This window comes from Mesoplodon mirus (genome assembly GCF_964341445.2).
Source record: "Mesoplodon mirus genome assembly, chromosome: 4".
Lineage (NCBI taxonomy): Eukaryota > Metazoa > Chordata > Mammalia > Artiodactyla > Ziphiidae > Mesoplodon > Mesoplodon mirus.
Window position 1 is genome coordinate 32,169,658 of NC_138979.1, and position 18,062 is coordinate 32,187,719.

Here is an 18,062-nt window from a genome sequence, read left to right on the forward strand (position 1 = left end):
ACCCTCTATGATGATGGCCTAGGCCTGTAGCAGAACGGCGCGGGGGAGGGCCTAGAGAGAGTGAGGGTGAGGGCGCCGGTGAGGGCCAAGGGCAAGTGGGCGGGGCGGGGCAGGGAGCATTTCCTCCGCCAGGCCCGACAGTGGGTGGGTGGGGCGCGGTGGGCGGGGCCCTCGCAGCCTGTGGCTTTTGAAGCCTCCCCGGCCGAGGTGGGAGAGGGGCAGCCGGGAGAAGTTGGCAGCGGGCCTGGGGAGGGGAGGCGGAGGAAGGGGCCCTGCGTTCCCTAAGCGGCGGCGCCGACGCCCCGGCACGTAGTTCACTCCTGCGAACACAAGACGCGGTGGACACATCACCCACACTGCCAGGCTAACCACCAGCTTGGGGCCAGTCGGGCTCCGGATGACCCGGGCTCAAGGGCAGCTCGGCGCGGCTCGACCCCCGGCCGCCGGACGGTGGGGGAGCTCCGGGTTCCTCCGGCGGGAGTGGCCCCTCCCCGCCCGAGACCCCGCTCCCGGCCGGGCAGGGCCGAGCGCCGGACTCAGCAGGGGAGGAGCGTGCAGCGGGCGAGCGGTCTTTCTCGCGGCGAGGCCGCCCAAGAACCCGGCTTCGGCGGGGTTGTTCCGCGCCGGCTGGAGCGGACACGCCTCCTCGCCGGGCACCTCACTCCGGAGAGAAAAGGGAGAAGCGGAGGCGAGCCCCGCAGGGCGAGCTCTCCGCCGCGCCCAGCACAGGCGGGGCTGGAGGGACAAAGGCGCGCCCTTCAGAGCACTCGTCTCCGCGCCGGGGTTCAAGGCTGTCACGGTACAAAAGCTCCGACAGGAAAATACCCCGCGGGGTCCCCGCCGCGGAAGGGAGGGGGGGCGGCCCCGCCCCAGCCCGCCGCCCTCGGACGTCGTGCGTCAGCGTGCCCGGCTCCGGGTTCCAATTTCCGCCCCTCCTCCCGCCGGCCAAGGGGGCACGCCCATTGGCACGCGCACGCCCCGAGGCCGGGTGGGCGCCTCTCTCTGTACGGATTGGCCCTGCCGTGAACCCGCGGACCAATGGCGTCCGCCTTTGTCCTCGGCCACGCCTCCTCCCCAGGCGTGGGCGCGTGACCGCTCCATCCCGCCGATGCGCGCTCCGGGATCCCCGCCCCCTCCGCGTGCGCAGCTCCCCGCTGCTGCCGCCGCCGCCTGTAACCTGCGCCGCCAGGATGTGGCTGGGGGCTGACGTCGGGTCCAGATGTGGCCCCGGCCCCGCCCACCCCCGGGGCCGGGCCGCCCACACCGAGCCGCGGCGCGCGCGGTGGCTGTCCCGCCTGCCACAATGCGCGGCGAGGCTGCGGCCGCGACTTGGCGCGGTCGTCCCTAACGGCGCCACTCGGCATCCTTAGGACAGGCCTCCCCTGACGCCCCGCGGAGACCCCACTGGCTCGCGCCCCCCATGCGCTCACTCTTCGGTGCCCAGCCAGGCGGGCGCCTCGCAGACGCGGAGCCGCGCGGGTGACGGCAGAGGCGGTTGCGCGCCCAGCCCAGCCCGCGGAGAGGGCGCGCCGCGCCCCCGCCCCCCGCCAGCTCTCCGGAGGCCGTGGGTGCGGATGCGCCGCTGACGACTCGCAACGACTAGCAGTGCCGTCCGCCCGCCGGCCGGAGCCCGCAGCATGGCAGCCGCCGCCTATGTGGACCACTTCGCCGCCGAGTGCCTCGTGTCCATGTCGAGCCGCGCGGTCGTTCACGGGCCGCGGGAGGGGCCGCAGCCCGGACCCGAGGGCGCGGCCGCTGTCGCCGCCACGCTGCCCCGCGTCGAAGAGCGCCGCGACGGCAAGGACAGCGCCTCGCTCTTCGTAGTGGCGCGGATCCTGGCGGACCTTAACCAACAAGCGCCGGCGCCCGCCCCCGCGGAGCGCAGAGAGGGCGCCGCGGCCCGGAAGGCGAGGACCCCCTGCCGCCTGCCGCCCGCGCCACCACCCGCCCCCGAGCCCGCCTCCCCCGGCACCGGTGGCGCGGCGGCCGCGCCCCTCAGCCCGGCGTGGAGCGAGCCCGAGCCCGAGCCCGAGCCCGAGGCGGGGCTGGAGCCGGAGCGAGAGCCGGGGCCCGCGGGGAGCGGCGAGCCCGGCCTCAGACAAAGGGGCCGGCGGGGTCGAAGTCGCGCCGACCTCGAGTCCCCGCAGAGAAAGCACAAGTGCCACTACGCGGGCTGCGAGAAAGTTTACGGGAAGTCCTCGCACCTCAAGGCGCACCTGAGAACTCACACAGGTCAGTGGGGCGGCCCGGGGCCAGTGCGAGTTGCGCAGCCACGCCCCCGGAGCCGCCGGCGGGTAGCGAGGGGAGGTCGGGCGGGGAACGGTAGGAGCCTCGCCCCTTTCCCAGCCGCTTGGGGCTGCGGGCGACACCCCGCGCACCGCGCGAGGCGGGTCCAGACATTGGGAGCCGGCGACCGCGCCCCCGCCGGGCACGCCCCCTCCCCGGGCGCGCTCGGGCGGGGCCGCGGGGGCGATTATCGTCATCAGGGCCGGGGCCGGGGGCGGGGACCCCGCCCAGGCCGGGGGGCGCAAGGGCAGGTGCCGGCTAGCTGGGGGGGGGCCGAGGTTGCCGCCGGGGGAGGTGGGCGGCCCGGGAGCTGCGGGGGAGGGGTGTCCTCTCCCGGCCCCTCCCCCGCCGGCCGGGCGCGCGCTCGGGTGGGGAGGGGCCGGCCCGGGCGCGCGGCGGGCGGAGTTCATGCGGGGACAGGGCTGCCTCCAGCCACTCGGCACATTCTTCTCTCTCCTCTTCCTGTAATTTTTCCAGCGCTCTAAGGTTTAATTTGTCGAAACCAGAGCCAGCGGCGGCCGACGCGGGGGGCGGTCCCGGGTCCTCTCCCGCGGCTCTTTGTGGGAGCCCCGCCCATCCGGCCGGCGGGGGCGCGCCGGCCCCGAGTGACTCTTGGGGCCCGCTGCGCTTTCTCCCGAAAGGAGCGCCCTGCCTCCTGCCCGTGGGTCTGCGCCGCCCTCCTCCCCGCTGTGCTCTCACCTGCCGGGGCCGGATGCGGGCAGGCAGCACCTGCACGGGGGCGGGCGGCCGGAGCCGGCAGCCTGGGATCCGCGGACCGCCGCCCGCCCCCGACCCCAGGGCAGCATTTCCCTTCGCGCGAGTCCAGGACTTTGTTGTTGATTCCTCTGTGGTTTTTTGTTTTTTAAACACAAAAGTGGAGACAACCTTTTAATGGTTAAACAACCTTTCTTTCCCAGTTTGGTTTAAAGGATTGTGTATTTCATCTGAGCTCACGCGAACTCTTCTGGACACTTTGGTATTCCACCTTTGAGACAGTTTTTAAGCCTTTATACTATTAACTTCGTGATCAAAGGTTTAGTCTTCTCATTTGTAAAACAACTCACAAACTGATTACATGACTGATTTAAAAACCGCAGTAGTCTTCAAGAACCTAGAGCTGAAAGGCTTTTTCTCCCGGTACATTTGGAACTGAGTCGGCCCGAGGTCTGCGGGTGTCAGGTACCGCGGATCTCACGACCTCTTCCCCCCGAGGCTGTCCCCGCATTTCTGGTCCCACGCTGTGGCCGCTCAGACCACGTGGCAGGTGGTGGGGTCGCGGGTGAAGGCGGGCCGTTTCTAGGCTGTCTGAGTCAGAGTTCGGGCTGTGTGGACTCATGAGGGGGGTGGGGACGTTACTGCAAGAGTGGGTGTGGTCGTGGGGGAGGGGCGAAGCTAGGTTTGGAGCCAGGTGGACCCCAAGTACCCGGGCGGGGCCAGCGTTTGGGGTGCGGCTGGGGTTGAGTACCCCGTTGAGGCGAGGCCAGTACTGGGTAGGGAACTTGATTGGAAAACCTTTCTGTAGCCTCTTTTACTGTGGCCTTCCACCCGGCAGCACCCGGTAGCCAGCTTCGCGAATTGCAGAGGGACTGGCCCCGGGGCGGGGCTCGCCCAGGCCTCTGCTGGGGGATGCCTTCCGGGTTGCCTCAGCCCCCCTGGTCCAGGGTCCATGTGCCCTGCGCAGCACAGGGCAGGATGGCTAGATGCTTGGGTCAGGGGTGCTGGGAACCCGCGTCTTCGCAGTGGGATGGAAGCCAGCCTCTCTGGGGTGCCTGGAAGCCCAAGGCAGCCAGAAGAGGATGGATCCATACTTTGCCTGCAAAGTGCTATGTCTGTTCTTAGAGCAGGAAGCCGGCCCCAACCTCCAGGTGTGCAGAAACTCGGAGCTCTATCTCCAGAGCAGTTGCAGACCTCCAAGTCAGGAGTACACAGCGTTCCCTTGGGGCCCTCGGAAATGCAGATTTCCAGGTCCCAGATGCTGACTGCAGTTTAAGGGGTTGCCCAGGTGAATCTGCTTATGAACCAAGAATCTCTCTCTGGTCCAGGGCTCCTCCAGGAAGCCCATTTCCAGGCTGAGCCCAGGTGTGCAGAGCATAAGTCACTGGTGTTCATAGAGGGGACAGAGGTAGCCCACAGAAGGGAGAGGAAAGGCAAGTTGGCTGCAGGGGGTGACCGAGAGGTGATCCTGGGAAGACTCGAGCAACAGACCCTGGTTTGTGGGCTCCCAGAGTGTTCTGTGGTGGGAGGGGTGGTCTCTGCAGGCAGTGGCTCAGGTCATGCCAGGCCTTTCATTAGGGACACCCCTACCCCCATAGCGATTGTATGGTGGGGAGTGAATACCAAAATGACCTTTAGCCAAGGAGGCAGTTGGCACCTTGCTCTGCCTAGCTTTGTGACCAGGGACTGGTCCCCAGGTCTCCCTGCAGCTTGGTGATGTCTCCCTTGACCACCTGGAAGGTTTGCGGGAAACGAGGGTGTGTGTACGTGAAATTCCTTTGGGAGTTCCTAGGGTCATCTTTTTTTTTTTGATGTGGACCATTTTAAAAGTCTTTATTGAATTTGTTACAATATTGTTTCTGTTCTATGTTTTGGTATTTTGGCTGCGGAGCATGTGGGATCTTAGCTCCCCAACCAGGAATTGAACTCTCAGCCCCTGCATTGGAAGGTGAAGTCTTAACCTCTGGGCTGCTAGGGAAGTCCCCTAGGGGCATCTTTGACTCTGGGGGAACCTGGGCTTCCTGGCTCTGCTCTAATCTCCCACCCCCACCCCTAACCGACTGCACGCAAAGAGCTGCTGCTTGTCCTGGTTAGCTCTGTGGCCATGTGGTCCCCCAGTGGTCATCCTAGGAACTCATGACCCTCTGTCACATTTAGGTAACTGTTGATGTTATAGCAAACTCATGATAAAACAAAACAGAGACACAAATGTCTTTGCAACTTGAGCCCCTTGTTATTTGCTTGATCGTAGCTTCCCAGCCCAGACCTGGGAGGTTTGCTAAGACTCGGTTTGGGAACTGCCTAGACCAGGAACAGATTTTCTTCGTGGCTGAAGGGCTTTGATTTGAAAATTCAAGGACTTAGAGAAGGGAAGCTCTGGATCCCTCTGAGGGCAGACTCCCCACCCGCCCCCAGCAGCTGGCCAGGTTGCACATATTGGAGGAGGTTCCTGCCTGTTGTCCAGGATGGGGCGGGGGGCAGGGGGTGCTTGGTGAGCACCAAGCAGAGTGGCCCCAGTCTTTCTAGGCAGACATATCACAAATACATTCCTACCTATTTGTTCCCACAAAGGATTGTTTTCAGAATGCCTCTGTGCCGTTTTCCCTCCAGCGCTAGTAGCCAAAACCTCTCCTTGCACCCTGGGCTGGGCCCATCTCAGCAGCTCTGGGGGCCTGGCCAGGAAGGTGGGCACTGTGCTGGACACAGCGCCTCCCTCCTGCAGCCCCAGAGAGATGTTCCTAGCCACCTGGCCCTGTGTGGGGTGGGGTGGAAAGTAGAGTGAGACTTCACTGTCTCAGCCATTTCCTGTGATAATTTGGGGCAGGATTTGTTTGAAATTTACCCTGACCCACTGAACAGAGGGATTCGATCCCCAGTGAGATTACTGGGGCAAGGATTTAGGTCCCCTCCCCCAACCCAAGCTCTGGCTTTAGAACATGGTTTCCAAGCACACTGCCCCCGCCACCCCCCGGACTCCTGGCAGGTGCTCCCCTGGGCAGCTGCGTTGGAAAGGCAGCCTGTCAAGAGTGGAGGGTGGCTGGCCGGGATCTCCTTCGCCCAGAGCAAACCAAGCTGGCAGAGGGCCAGCACTTTGTCTAGGACACGGCCAGGCCAGCAGCTCCCGCCCCTGCTCGCCCACAGTCCCAGGCTGCCAGTGGACCTAGTTGTGAAACTCTTCAAACAGTGCAGAAGTGTGTAGACAGAATGTGCAACCCTCTCCTCCCCCAGCTAACCACTGCTGCCCTTTACTGTTGCGTCCCTTTCCAGACCCTTTTAATGGATTTTTGTGTATACGCACAAGCACGTGCATCCATGGAGTAGGTGATTTAAAAACACACATGTAGGGCTTCCCTGGTGGCGCAGTGGTTGAGAGTCCGCCTGCCGATGCAGGGGACACAGGTTCATGCCCCAGTCCGGGAGGATCCCACATGCAGCAAAGCGGCTAGGCTCGTGAGCCATGGCCGCTGAGGCTGTGCATCCGGAGCCTGTGCTCTGCAGTGGGAGAGGCCACAACAGTGAGAAGCCCGCGAACCGCAAAACAGAACCAAACAGAACAAAAAACACACATGTAGGATCCACCAAACACATTGCACCAAGGCTTTTGTCATGTGTGTTTGCTCAGTGAGGCAGCTTCGTTCTTTTTCCTGGCTGCATAGTACTCCAGGGTGCGGCTGTGTGGCTGTACTGTCACTTACCCAGTCTCTTACCTGCTGGAAGCACAGCTGCGCTGCTTTTCTTGTTTGTTTGCTGTTAGAAGCCATGCAGCAGTAGACTGGTGCGTGTCTTGGTGTCCAGCTGGCATTCGTGTGGGGTTGAGACCTGGTGGTGGTGGTGATGGAGGCATAGGCGGTGTTTAAATGTGTTGTAGAGCTACTATGTTGATTTAAAGGACACATTATGTTTTGAAAGGAAACAGGCTGACAGATCTTGGTCTCCCCAGTGCTAAGTTTCCTGCTGTGTCTCTGGCTGACTTTTTTTTTTTTTTTTTAAACTTCTCCCAGTTCTCCTTTTGTACACGTGAAAGCATCATATTGAGAACATTTGAAACAAACCCAACAAAACCATTGTTACTCTCGCATCCCTCACGACCGGCTGTCCTGCCGTCCTGACTCAGCTTACCCAGAGACCTGCAGCCCCTGCCGCAGTGAGGTGTGCCTCCGGGGGCCTGCTGGCACGGCCTGCACTGGGCGGGGGTGGGGGGCACCGATATGATGCCATTTGCTCCCCCCTCCCCTGGCTGAAAGCAGATTTGAGGCCCTCCCTCCTGTGTGAGCATCTGATAGGACCACGCTTCACTTAGCCAGAGGCCCAGTGTGTGTGGCTTCAAGCCTCTGGAACCAACAGGGTTGGGGGCCCTGCCCCTTCAGAGAAGGTGCTGCTGAGTCCACTCGTGGCGGCCCACATGCTCTCAGGGCCTGCCTGCTCGGACGGGCTGAATCCTGAATCCCGGTGGTTGTTTGATTCCTAGACGTGGCATATCAAAAGGGCAAGGGTGAGATACGTTGCTGGTGCCTAAAAGCAAGGGAGGAAGCAAACCAAAGGGTTATTCACACGTACGCATGTGTGTTTAAATATATAACTTGAGAAACCCCACAAAACCCCACAGCACTAGAGCAGATGCAGGGCATCTGCAGAGGCTGCGAGGTCCTCCATGCCGTCCCCGGGGCCTGCGCTCCGTGACACCTGACCTTCCCAACAGAGATCTGGAGCTCTCAGGGCACTGTTAAGGTGTGTCTGGTTTGTGCCCTAAGAAGGCAGTGAAAATAGTTTTTAAAACAAAAACTTGTAGAATGACACACTCAGTGCTCACGCTGTGTCCTGCACATCTGCGCGGCTCACCAGGGGCTGGGCCTTCCGTTTGCAGTACTTTCCAGTACACTCTCATCTTCACAAGGACCCTATGGAACATGCACTGTAATTATTACTAGTTTTTAGATAAGGACACTCAGGCTCAGACGGGTTAAGAAATATGCTGTAGGTTGCACAGCAGATGAGGGTGGAGGCTCCCCGCTTTGGGGTGTGGGTGTGCCCGCGTGCCCGTCTCCACCGGGTTCCAGGGGACGGTGGATGAGCAGGGCCTCAGGGTGTTAGAAGCCCAAGTGTCCCTCGCACACCGTTTCCCCCACAAATTCTCATTACTTCTGAAACATTAAGGGATTGTACGATGAACATTCAAATACTCAAGTCATTAGTTAATATTCTGTCACACTTTAAAAAAATCCTTTCTTCCCTCTTTCCCACCTTCTCTCTCTAAATATTATGTTTTTTTCCCTCCCCTGCCTCTCATCTCTCTAAATATTACACATTATCTAACATACAGTCCATATTCAGTTTCCCTAGTGACCCTCCCAGGTGGCCCATACGGGAGCCGGGATGCGGTTAATCACACATTGCATTTGGTGGTCCTAATTCTTTAGTGTCCCTCAATCTGACACTAAGGGACACTAATGTGCCCCCCTCGTCTTTTGGTCTTTGGTGCGTTGGCATTTTAGGGATCCAAGCCAGTTATCTTATAGAACGATCCCACAATCTGCATTGGTCTTGTTTCCTCGTGATTAGATCCACTTTAAACAATCTTTGGTCAAAACTACAACGCAGGTGATGCTGGGCCCTCTGTGCACTACAGTGCTGGATCGCGGGTGAAGGGGTGTCTGCCAGGCTTCTCCGCCGTACAGGGCTGTTCTCTTCTTGACAATAAGTGACACTCTGAGACCGTGGCTTCCCAGAGGGCCAGGGTGCTGCTGGTCCTTCGCGGAGCCAGGTACCGTGCTGGGGCGCCATCTGCTCACCTTTATTCAGCCCCTTCTGCCCAGTCCACCTGCCAGGCTTCTGTTCATCGTCCAGTGTCCTTGACTGGACAGGTGCTGGGTTTTTCAGGTTTGTTGTTGGAAGTCTTTTTAAAGTAAAAGGGCAGCTCAAGAGAGTCTTAGGAGCTCCTTCCCCCAAACAAACCAGATCCCCTGATTTTACGTTGAATCAGATGTTTCCAGATGGTATTTGGAGCAGCTCAGGAGGTGTTCGTGGGCATGTTCTTCTCCTTCAGCCCACCCACACCTCGGCTCTGTGCCTACTGGTGACCTGTCTCCCAGGCCTGGGCGCGCGGGGCCTGCAGCCGGTGACACACTTAATTTCCTGGTGGGTCTCAACATGCTTTCCAGAAAAAATCCAAATACGGATCTAAGTCCATACACCTGAGCCTGTTTTCCTTTCCTTTCTTAGCCCCAAATGGGGTTATTTTCTTGAGAAGTCAATGTACCGTCAAGATGGGAACAAACTTCTGAGTGTTCGCCTAGCTTGGTGGGTCAGAGGCAGCTGCTGCAGTGTGACTGGGATGGGGCACTGGGGACAGAGGCCCCCAGAGCTGAGCGCTGGGCTCAGAAGGCCTTGGCCACTGCCCTGGGCCAATACAATGGAGGCTGGAACTCTAACTTTTTACCCTGCAGGCAGTGATTTGACACGAGGCACTTAACGTTAGACATAAGGACTCCTCACCCAACCCCGAGTTCTGCCACACACACACACACGCGCGGTACCCTGTCCGTTGTGGCTGACCTGAGCATCCAAGGCTGGAGCGTGTTTCTGTGGAACCCATGACTCCCAGTTCCATGGTCAGTTTTACACGTTGGGGCCCACCCTCCCCCGCAGCGTAGAGGCCCTGCAGTGAGGGGGCTGTGTCCCCTCGCTCCTCTGGTGGCTGGGCTCTGCCGTGTCCTCCACCTGCTCCCGGTCCCCTGCTGAGCCGGGTGGGCTGGGTCATCCTCCCCGTTCGCCATGGGCCTCCTGTGCGTGGTGCGGGCAGCCTGGCCCAGAGCGGCGTCTGCGCTGACATCGTTCTGAACGCACAGCACAGGGCACGCTCCAGATTTTTACTGTGATGTGTGTGCAGGGGGTGGAGGTGGGGATCTGTTTATTGTTCTCCTTTTTTGAAGTTCATCACGCAAAAAACCCTCGCTAACCAGGAACTTGGCCGCACTCCGTGGCCGTTGGCCAGTCTGTCCCAAGGTGACCTGTTGGGAAAAGTGCTGAGACTTGACGCCTCAGTTTAAATGTCCCTGCGCTGCTGCCACGGGGGCGTGGCCTGCCTGCACAGATGGGCGGCCCGTGGTCCCCGAGCACAGGGCCCAGGCCTGGCTCCTGGAGCCAGAGCCCAGGGCGCGTGGTGGGAGAGCTTTGCAAGTTGGCAGTCACTCACCAGAGAGCGCGTGGCTCTGCCTGTGTCAGGCTCCTAACTCGGAAGGGGCTTCTGGCGCGGGCCTTTGTCCTGCAGACGTGGCCAGTGGGAAGGAAGCTCAGGTGTGGAAGAGGGTGAAGCGGTCTCAGGAGCTCAGGGGGCTTCCTGCCCCCACCCAGGGCGGGGCCCCAGCAGGGTGCCAGCTGGGCAGCCAGGCAGGGACCTGGGGCCCGGTATGGGGTTCCTCATGCCCTTGGGTTAAGTTGACCCAAGGTCATTCTCCTCCAGTGGGAGCAGTACAGGAATTTCCTCCTCCTGTAAATTCCTTCTCTGAGCTTTTCACCTGTTTTTAACTCTTTTCTGTTGTATAAATGCTCACTAAAAAAAAAAAAAAAAAAAAAAGGATAAAGAACTTGTTTGGGGGCCAGAGGAAGAAGCTAAAGTTAATGGCAGATCGAAAATAGAGGTTTTTGCAAGAAAGTGTTGGGAAAGAGAGGAACCAGAAAAGGCGCACACAAGCCGCAGCACTCAGCCCGCTAGGAGGGGCGGAGCGGGGCCCCAGGGGCCCAGGCGTGTCCTTGGTGGGGAGTGGTGTTTTGCCTGGGCCTTTCTTTGGCTGGCTGAGTTGCTCAAAACCAAGTCTGAGATCAGGGAGAGGGTCTGGGAGGTGGGGGGTTAGCACCGTGGGTGCTCCCTTATCAGCAACAAACCTCACGGGTTTTCACTGGAGGAGGGACAGTGAGTGTGAACGAGTCAAGTAGTTGCCACTGATACTATCACCGAGTGATGGGCAGTCTGGCTACTTAGGAGCCCCACGTGCTTCCCTAACTTCTGCCCATTGTCCTCCATCCCCAACCGGCCACTCTGGTTTGCCCACTGGTCGTGGGTGGTCCTCTCCCACTGGGCATGCTGAGTGAGCACGGCAGGGCGGCGGGGCTCAGGCGGGGTAGATGCCATCCACAGGTCCCCTCCACCCATCACTGAGGTCTCGCCCGAGTCCCACTCTGGAAGGATTTCCCCGTGTTTGTTCATCAGTTGCCATTTTTGTCACTGAGCACAGGCGTGGTGGTGTTAGGAGGCCCCCAGGGACTCCAGCTCCTGCAGCCCGCCCTGGGTGCCAAGGGTGGTTCCCCAGGTTTCCTTGTCTTTTCCAAAGTGCCCTCTCTGGGCGGCTTGCATGGCAAATCCTGTTTTCAAAAGTTGCCTTGGGAATTCCCTGGCAGTCCAGTGGTTAGGGCTCTGCACTTCCACTGCAGGGGGCAGGGGTTCGATCCCTGGTTGGGGAACTAAGATCCCGCATGCTGTGCGGCACGGCCAAGAACTTTTCAAAAATAAAGTTGCCTTGTTGCTTGGCCTAAGGCACCGGGGGTATTCCCCCGGGAGAGTCTGAGGGCCTTTGCAGGATGCCATCTTTTACGATGATGAAATGTCTTTAAGCATTTTCTCCGAGCCCTCTTCGAGGTGGGGCCCCGAGCGTTCACAGCATAGGCCTCGTGCTGTTGTGTTGGCGATCAGGGTGGTTGCCCTAAGTTACTGTCAGGTCTCTGGGGTTTGCAGGAAATTCAGCCTTGGCTTCTTACAGGTGCTGATTTGAAGCTGTCCTTCCCTGATACTGGGCTGGGTGTTCCGTGCTAGCATCCTGCTTTGGACAGGTTGCATCAGTCTTAAGTTCACTCACTTTAGCCTTTGGAAAACGTCACCCTTTCTCTCCCTTTCCCTGATCGTCTCCCTGACTTATGAACCAAGTGTTTTAACTCCTTCCCATATTCAGCTCCTCCCGTCACGTGTTCAGCACTGCACGGGGCCTCGGGAGGCAGACACGTGTGTGCACGTGTGTGTGTGCGAGCATGCGTACCAAAGCTCAGGACAGTTGTTTCTGTGGAAGGAAGCCCGGTCGGGAGGCCTCTGGCCAGGTGGCTCCTGCTGCGGCAGGCAGGGGGGTTGTCATGCTGAGGCTTGCCCTGCAGGAGCCAGGAGGAAGGCGCAGCGTGTGTCCAGCTGAGGCTATAGGGGCAGCGCTGGCCTTAGGGTGGAGTGGGCACCCTGGAGTCGAGCTGGAGGTTGTGGATTCCCGGGCCTCAGTGGGGTACTTGTTCTGGGGCCATTCTGCCCCCGATCGGGGCCAGCAGCCTGGCATGGGGGTCTGGCTGTGCCTGGCCGGAGGGACCTGAGCTGAGCTCTGTGGCTGCCCAGTGGAGGGTGCAGCCTGGTCCTCACATTTCCTCCTCCCTGCCCCCTCCTCCCCCTCCTCCTTTCCTTCCTCCTCCTCCTCCCCTTCTCCCTCCACCCCCCTCCCTCCTCCTCTCCTCACACCTGGGGTCTAAGCACATTTTTAACCTGCCCTCAGGGGTTTCCAGTCCTCGGGACAGGGGACAGGGGAAGGTCGGTGTGCTGGGGAGCAGGGCCCAGGAGGCTGGGGAGCAGGGCCCAGGAGGCTGGGGAGGCCTGGAGACGCCTCTCCTTTGTTCTGTGGCCTGGCTCAGCTCGGGAGACCGACCGGCAGAGGTCTGGGGTGGGGCTGTGGCTTCCTCCTCTGTCCTCTGGGCCCCTGGGGACACCCTGGCAGCCCTTCCTGTGGGGTGTTAGAGGCAGTGGCCTAGCTGTTCCTGGTAGGTCAGCATCCTCCTACACAGCAGAGGGAGAGGTAAACACTGGGTCCCCTTGGCAACCGGCTGAGCCGGGGCTCAAAGTACTTGTGGCAAGAGAAGCTCTCGTTGTCTCATGTTTCTAGGATGGGCTTCTATTTTGATTTTTTTTTTCTTTAATTAGCTGGAGTGACTAAGATACCAAGATGCCTGACCTGGTTCCTAGAATTTCTTAATAAACATTTATATTCCCTTTACAGGAGGCATGTTTCTTGCAGTGATTCGTGAGCATTTTCTTTTAAACTGTGGAGAGGCCCTGGCATGGCAGGGCGGGGGTGGCACAAAGGGCCCCCACTGCCGACAGCTGGCACGGTCGCAGGCTGGGGCGCTGGCAGGGTCCCGGCCCGGGAGTGCTTGCGTAAACACTGCCCCAGGATTGTGTGGACTTGGAGGTTGATGACACCCCATCGAAAGCTTTGGGGAGATGCCTCTCTCATCTCAGGATGTTCAGAGCCCCATAACAAGCGTCCAGAAGTCTGTCTGAGTCCAAGCAACGCTCTCCCCACCACATGCCAGGTTCTCCTGAGAGGCCAAGGTATGAACTAGTTTACACCTTGGTACAAGGTGACACTTTGGTGTTTGATGTTAAGCCCTAACTGCTCTCGTAGGTGGCTAGGCTGGATGTCGCATCTCAGTGGGAGTGCCTGAGAGGGTCCCGGCCAGGACGGGGGCACCTCTCTGTGGGTGAGACTCGGCGGCAGGCCTTGCCCTTTACCTGGGGCTGCCTTGGGCTGCCCTGCTCCATCCACCTGTGAATTAGCTCCTGCAGAGGCGCCTGCCCCCACCGAGGAGGTGCCACGTGAGTCTGCAAGAAAGCTGACCTCACCGATTTTACCATGAGTGGAGCTGACCCAGGAGGCCGTCTGCAGAGGCACGGCAGGTTTGTGTCCAGGGGCCCATCTTCACGGGGGGCATGCAGGCCCCTTGGCTCCCTACCCTCGGTACAGACAGGGCTTTCCCCTGGGCCCCCACTCCGGCCTCCCTGTCGACCCCACGCGTGTAGCTGCGTGGGAAGCAGCTCCCTGCGGAGGGGTCTGTTGGGGTCACCAGGGGCAGGGTGTCAGGGGTTCTGTCTGGTGCCCGGTGCCCTGTGCCCTTTGTAAGTCCTGACCATCTGGACTTTGGACTTGGAGTCCTGTGCTGTTGCTGCGTCTCGTCCCGGGCTCACGGAAGCTTGACTCCACGTGTGCTGTGTCTTAGTAACCTTGGTCAGGAGCCTCTCAGTGTTTTGTTTTTATCAGAGAAAGGCCTTTTTGTCTGATTGTGCATAGTCATTTAAACAGAGGCAAAGTGCAGTATTGCTGAGGATGCCTGGCCTTGGAGGGAGAACAGATGGAGCCTGGCTCCATGTTCTCAGCTGTGTAGCAGGTTGGGCATGCTGACCTCTGTCCTCTGAGAGTGTGTGTAAGGCACCCACTGGGAGGTGTGTGTTTGTGTGTGGTGTATGTGTGTTGTGTGCATGTGTGTATATGGGTGTGTGTGGTGTGTGTGTCTGTGTTTAACCTAACCTGTGGGAGCAGAATTTCAGAATGGACGGACAGTTTTGCTGACTTCCCTTTTGGAAAGAAACAGATGATTCAGAACTACTTTTTTGAAGCAGGTGCCAGCTTATGTCTCAGGGCCTCCTGGAGCTGCCCTGTGGCTCTGCATGTGGGTGAGCTGTGTCCCAGCCTCAGTTCCCGCCTGTCAGGTGCCCGTCCGTCCTGGGCCACAGAAAGGCAGTGCAGACAGTCTGGCTCCCAAGGCCTGTTGCTATGGAAACCTGCTGCCCAGAGGCTTTGCTTAGGCTAGGGAGTGGTGCCCATGCAGGTGAGCCTCATTTGTTACCAGGTACCAGCCGCTCGGCCCTGGCCACAGTCTTTAAAGACAGAAGCTGCTGAACTGGAACCTTGTTTTTTTTTTTTTTTTTTTTTTTAAATTAATTAAATTTTGGCTGCGTTGGGTCTTCGTTGCTGCGCGCGGGCTTTGCCTAGTTGTGGTGAGCAGGGGCTACTCTTCGTTGCAGTGCGCGGGCTTCTCATTGCGGAGCATGGGCTCTAGGTGTGCGGGCCTCAGTAGTCGTGGCTTGTGGGCTCTAGAGCACAGGTCAGTAGTTGTGGCGCACAGCTTGTGGGGCTTAGTTGCTCCGAGGCCTGTGGGATCTTCCTAGACCAGGGCTCGAACCCTTGTCCCCTGTGTTGGCAGGAGGATTCTTAACCACTGTGCCACCAGGGAAGTCCCTGAACTGGAACCTTGAGGTGACAGCCCAGGTCCCCGTCCCCAGAGCAGCTCTGGGTGTGCCCGCGGCCTGGGGTAGAAGTAGGGGTGGCGCCCTCCACCTCTTCTCTGCTGGGCGTCACTGGTCTCTACCGTCTCATGGTGATGAGTGGCTATGCCATTCCTGCCAGATGACTCCACCCGGATGGACGGGGCGCTCTGGGTGGGGCTTCCAGAAGCCGGCCGTCGTTGGGAGAGGTGCCCACCTCGGGGAGGCCCCAGCTCCCTGATGGCTTTCGTGACTGGCAGCCTCTTCAGTCGGAAGGCTAGAGATCTTGTTTGCAGTGGAAGCGGCCCCTTCAGGTAGAGGGCACCATCCCCGTGGCCAGGGGATCCCGCTCAGGACTGGCAGTCACTGTTTGACGGCTTCCTGGGCTGCTGGTCTCAGCAGCATCCCGCCTCTTATTTGCAGGGGTAGTTGCTCTCAGGAGCTTTGGGCCATCTGCGGATTTTTTCCCCCTTTCTTCTCTCTTTTTTGGGCCACAGTTTTATGTTTTCAGATACGAGAATTGTTTCCTAGAGGGAAGCATGAAAGCACTCTTGAGGTTGGCTTTTCAGCTGTGGAACCACAGTTCGTGCCCCTTTCCTGCTAGGTTTTCACCCTCGCGTAAGTGCGTTTGGCATTAAGATGCTTCCCGTGTGTTCTGAGGGGACGACACTGAAGGAGTGTGAGAGCTGAGGGCCTGTATCCTGAGGTGACACCTGGGCACCAGCGTGGCCGTCCTTCCTCTGTCCTGGCATCTCATTTCAGAGGACATTTGTGAGTGCCCCAGTGGGGCAGGGGCTGTTCCAGGGGTTTGCTCGGCCGGAGGAGCGTGCTGAGGACCTGTGTTCCTCCCCTGATCGTGTGGGCTGGAGTGACCGGCCCTCCGTGTGGAGAGGCCCCTGAGCCCGGCGCACCTAGCACTCCTGTAGCTTTGTACCTGCAAGGGCTCACCCTGCCCTGCCACGCCCAGCGACACCTGAGCCCCTCCCCACCCCTGCCCTCAGGATGCTCACCTGCTTGGGAAGGCAAGGAGGCGTGAGTGGGGTCCAGCCTTGTGTGGGGACCACAGCAGGAAGGCGCTTCTGCCCTCGCATGTGCCTACCTGTGCCGGCAGCACCCTGGGCCGCAGTGATGCCGACCAGGATTCATGTGTTAGGGTACGATTTCCAAGCACAGGAAATGACCAGGGAGGGTTTTTTGCTCACACGGCCCAGAGCTGTTAAGAGCCGGCCAGCCAGGTCATGGGATGCTCTCTGGTTTGCGGGCTCCAACGGTGGTCCCTGCTGACCCCGTGGAGGATGGAGTCTCGCAAAGCCTGGGGCGGATGACCCGAGGACACCTTGGCTCCCAGGCCGGGATGGGGGCAGAGTTGCCCCTCAGGGGCGCCTCCCTGCCTGCTGTACCTGGTGCCTGCGTGGTCGGAGCCTGTTACTCCTTCCCCAGAGGCAGGCCTCGCACCCCTCCCTCCTGTGCACACGGGGAACCCGGTTTGTCCTGACATCTGGTCCACCCCGCCCTACTCCTGCCCCAGGGCTGGGGGTCAGCAGAGTGGTTTACTGAGCGTCTTCATCACTGCCCTCGCCCCCATTTTCAGGCCAGGGTCATAGTGCAGACGTGTCCCGTAGGTCCAGCTGGGGGGCTGGGAGCAGGCTGGGAACTGGCCGCAGCCAGGCGCTCGGTATTTGGGGTGGCCTGCCCCTGCCCCACCGATGTGGGCCTGGCTCATGGGGGGTCACCCCCTGCTCCGGAGCCTGGCCTGAGGGACCTGTTTCCACCGGTGAGAAGGGAGAGCTCCGGAAGGCCTGGGCTGTCCTTCAGCACTCCTCCCTGAGGCCAAACCGGGGTCACAGGATCTGTCCTGAGAATGTGGAGAATGAGTCCTGGTTCTGAGGCTTACAGATTTTTTTCCCTAAAAGCAGTAGAACCTTTCTGTCAGCACATCTCAGTGGATTCCAGGGCAGTAAGGAGCCAGAAGGATGGCCAGCAGGGGTGGGGTGGGAGGGGCTGGGCCCAGGGCCCCTCTGCGCTCCTGGAGGATAGTGCCGGCCACCCCAAGGCTGGGGCAGGGTCCTGCCTCTACACGGCGGGCAGAGGTCCAGCCCCCGAGGCCGCAGGCTGGGTGCCCCGACGCTTGGGGCCAGGCCGGGGAGTTGGGGCCTGTGGTCTGGGGCAGGTGCTTCCTCTCGGGCCTTTCACAGGCTTGTGGTCGAGGAGGCAGTGATGGGACCCGGGCCACACCGGGGGGCAAAGTGGGCCGGCCAGGAGGCACGTGAGGTCACACGCTCTCGGGCAGTGGGGGGTCCCAGCCCCCTCTGCAGCCCGGCCCAGGAGCACTGGGCTGTCGAGGGGAGAGAAGGGCTGCGGGTCAAGGTGACAGGGCTGGGGCTGGGGGCTGGCCTGGCCAGTGGCCCACACGGACCCACGTGTGCAGCTGTGTTTGTGGGGTGCCTGGACAGTGCTGGGGCGGGGGGCAGTGGGGGGTTCTTCACGGTCCCCTGAGTGCCGCCGAGACCCTGCCTGTGGCTGGCATTTCTGTCCCTAGAGGACTTGGTGCTGCACGCCAGCGCCATGCGGCCCTGTCCCTGTGAGCTGCCCTGGGACTGGGAGGCCTGCGTCTCTCCCACTGTGGGGCCCTGTGCACAGCGTGTGGTGAGGGCACCCTGGGGTGAAAGGAGGCACTGAGTGAGGGTGAGGAGTGGGTGGGGTCTCGAAAGGCGGAGAACTGAGCTGCTCCTGCTGCCCCGGCCCCTTCACCGGCGACAGTGGGGGGCCTGATGTACCCGCTGGGCAGCAACCGCCTGGCCTGGGTGTGTCGCTGCCGTGAGGCCGAGCTGAGTCCCCGCAGCAGGTGTGGGTGGGCGCCTCCCAACACAGGACACCGCTGACCCAGGGCACCCGCTCAGCTGGCTGGTGGCAGGTCTCCGTGTTTTATCCGCACCTTCCCATGTATGACCGGGAGCCCTCCTGGGTGGGCCTCAGCCCCCACTGGCTCGTCGCCTCTCCT

General features: G+C 60.5%; 1 protein-coding gene across 1 annotated transcript in view; it reads left to right on the forward strand.

The window, feature by feature from the left end:
* Positions 1–1,090: 1,090 nt before the first annotated feature.
* Positions 1,091–18,062, forward strand: part of KLF13 (KLF transcription factor 13) — a 40,750-nt gene continuing 23,778 nt past the window's right edge. Inside the window, exon 1 of the mRNA XM_082619815.1 lies at positions 1,091–2,232. Within this exon, the coding sequence (XP_082475941.1) occupies positions 1,638–2,232 (595 nt within the window). The 5' untranslated portion in view covers positions 1,091–1,637. The remainder of the gene's footprint in view (positions 2,233–18,062) is intronic.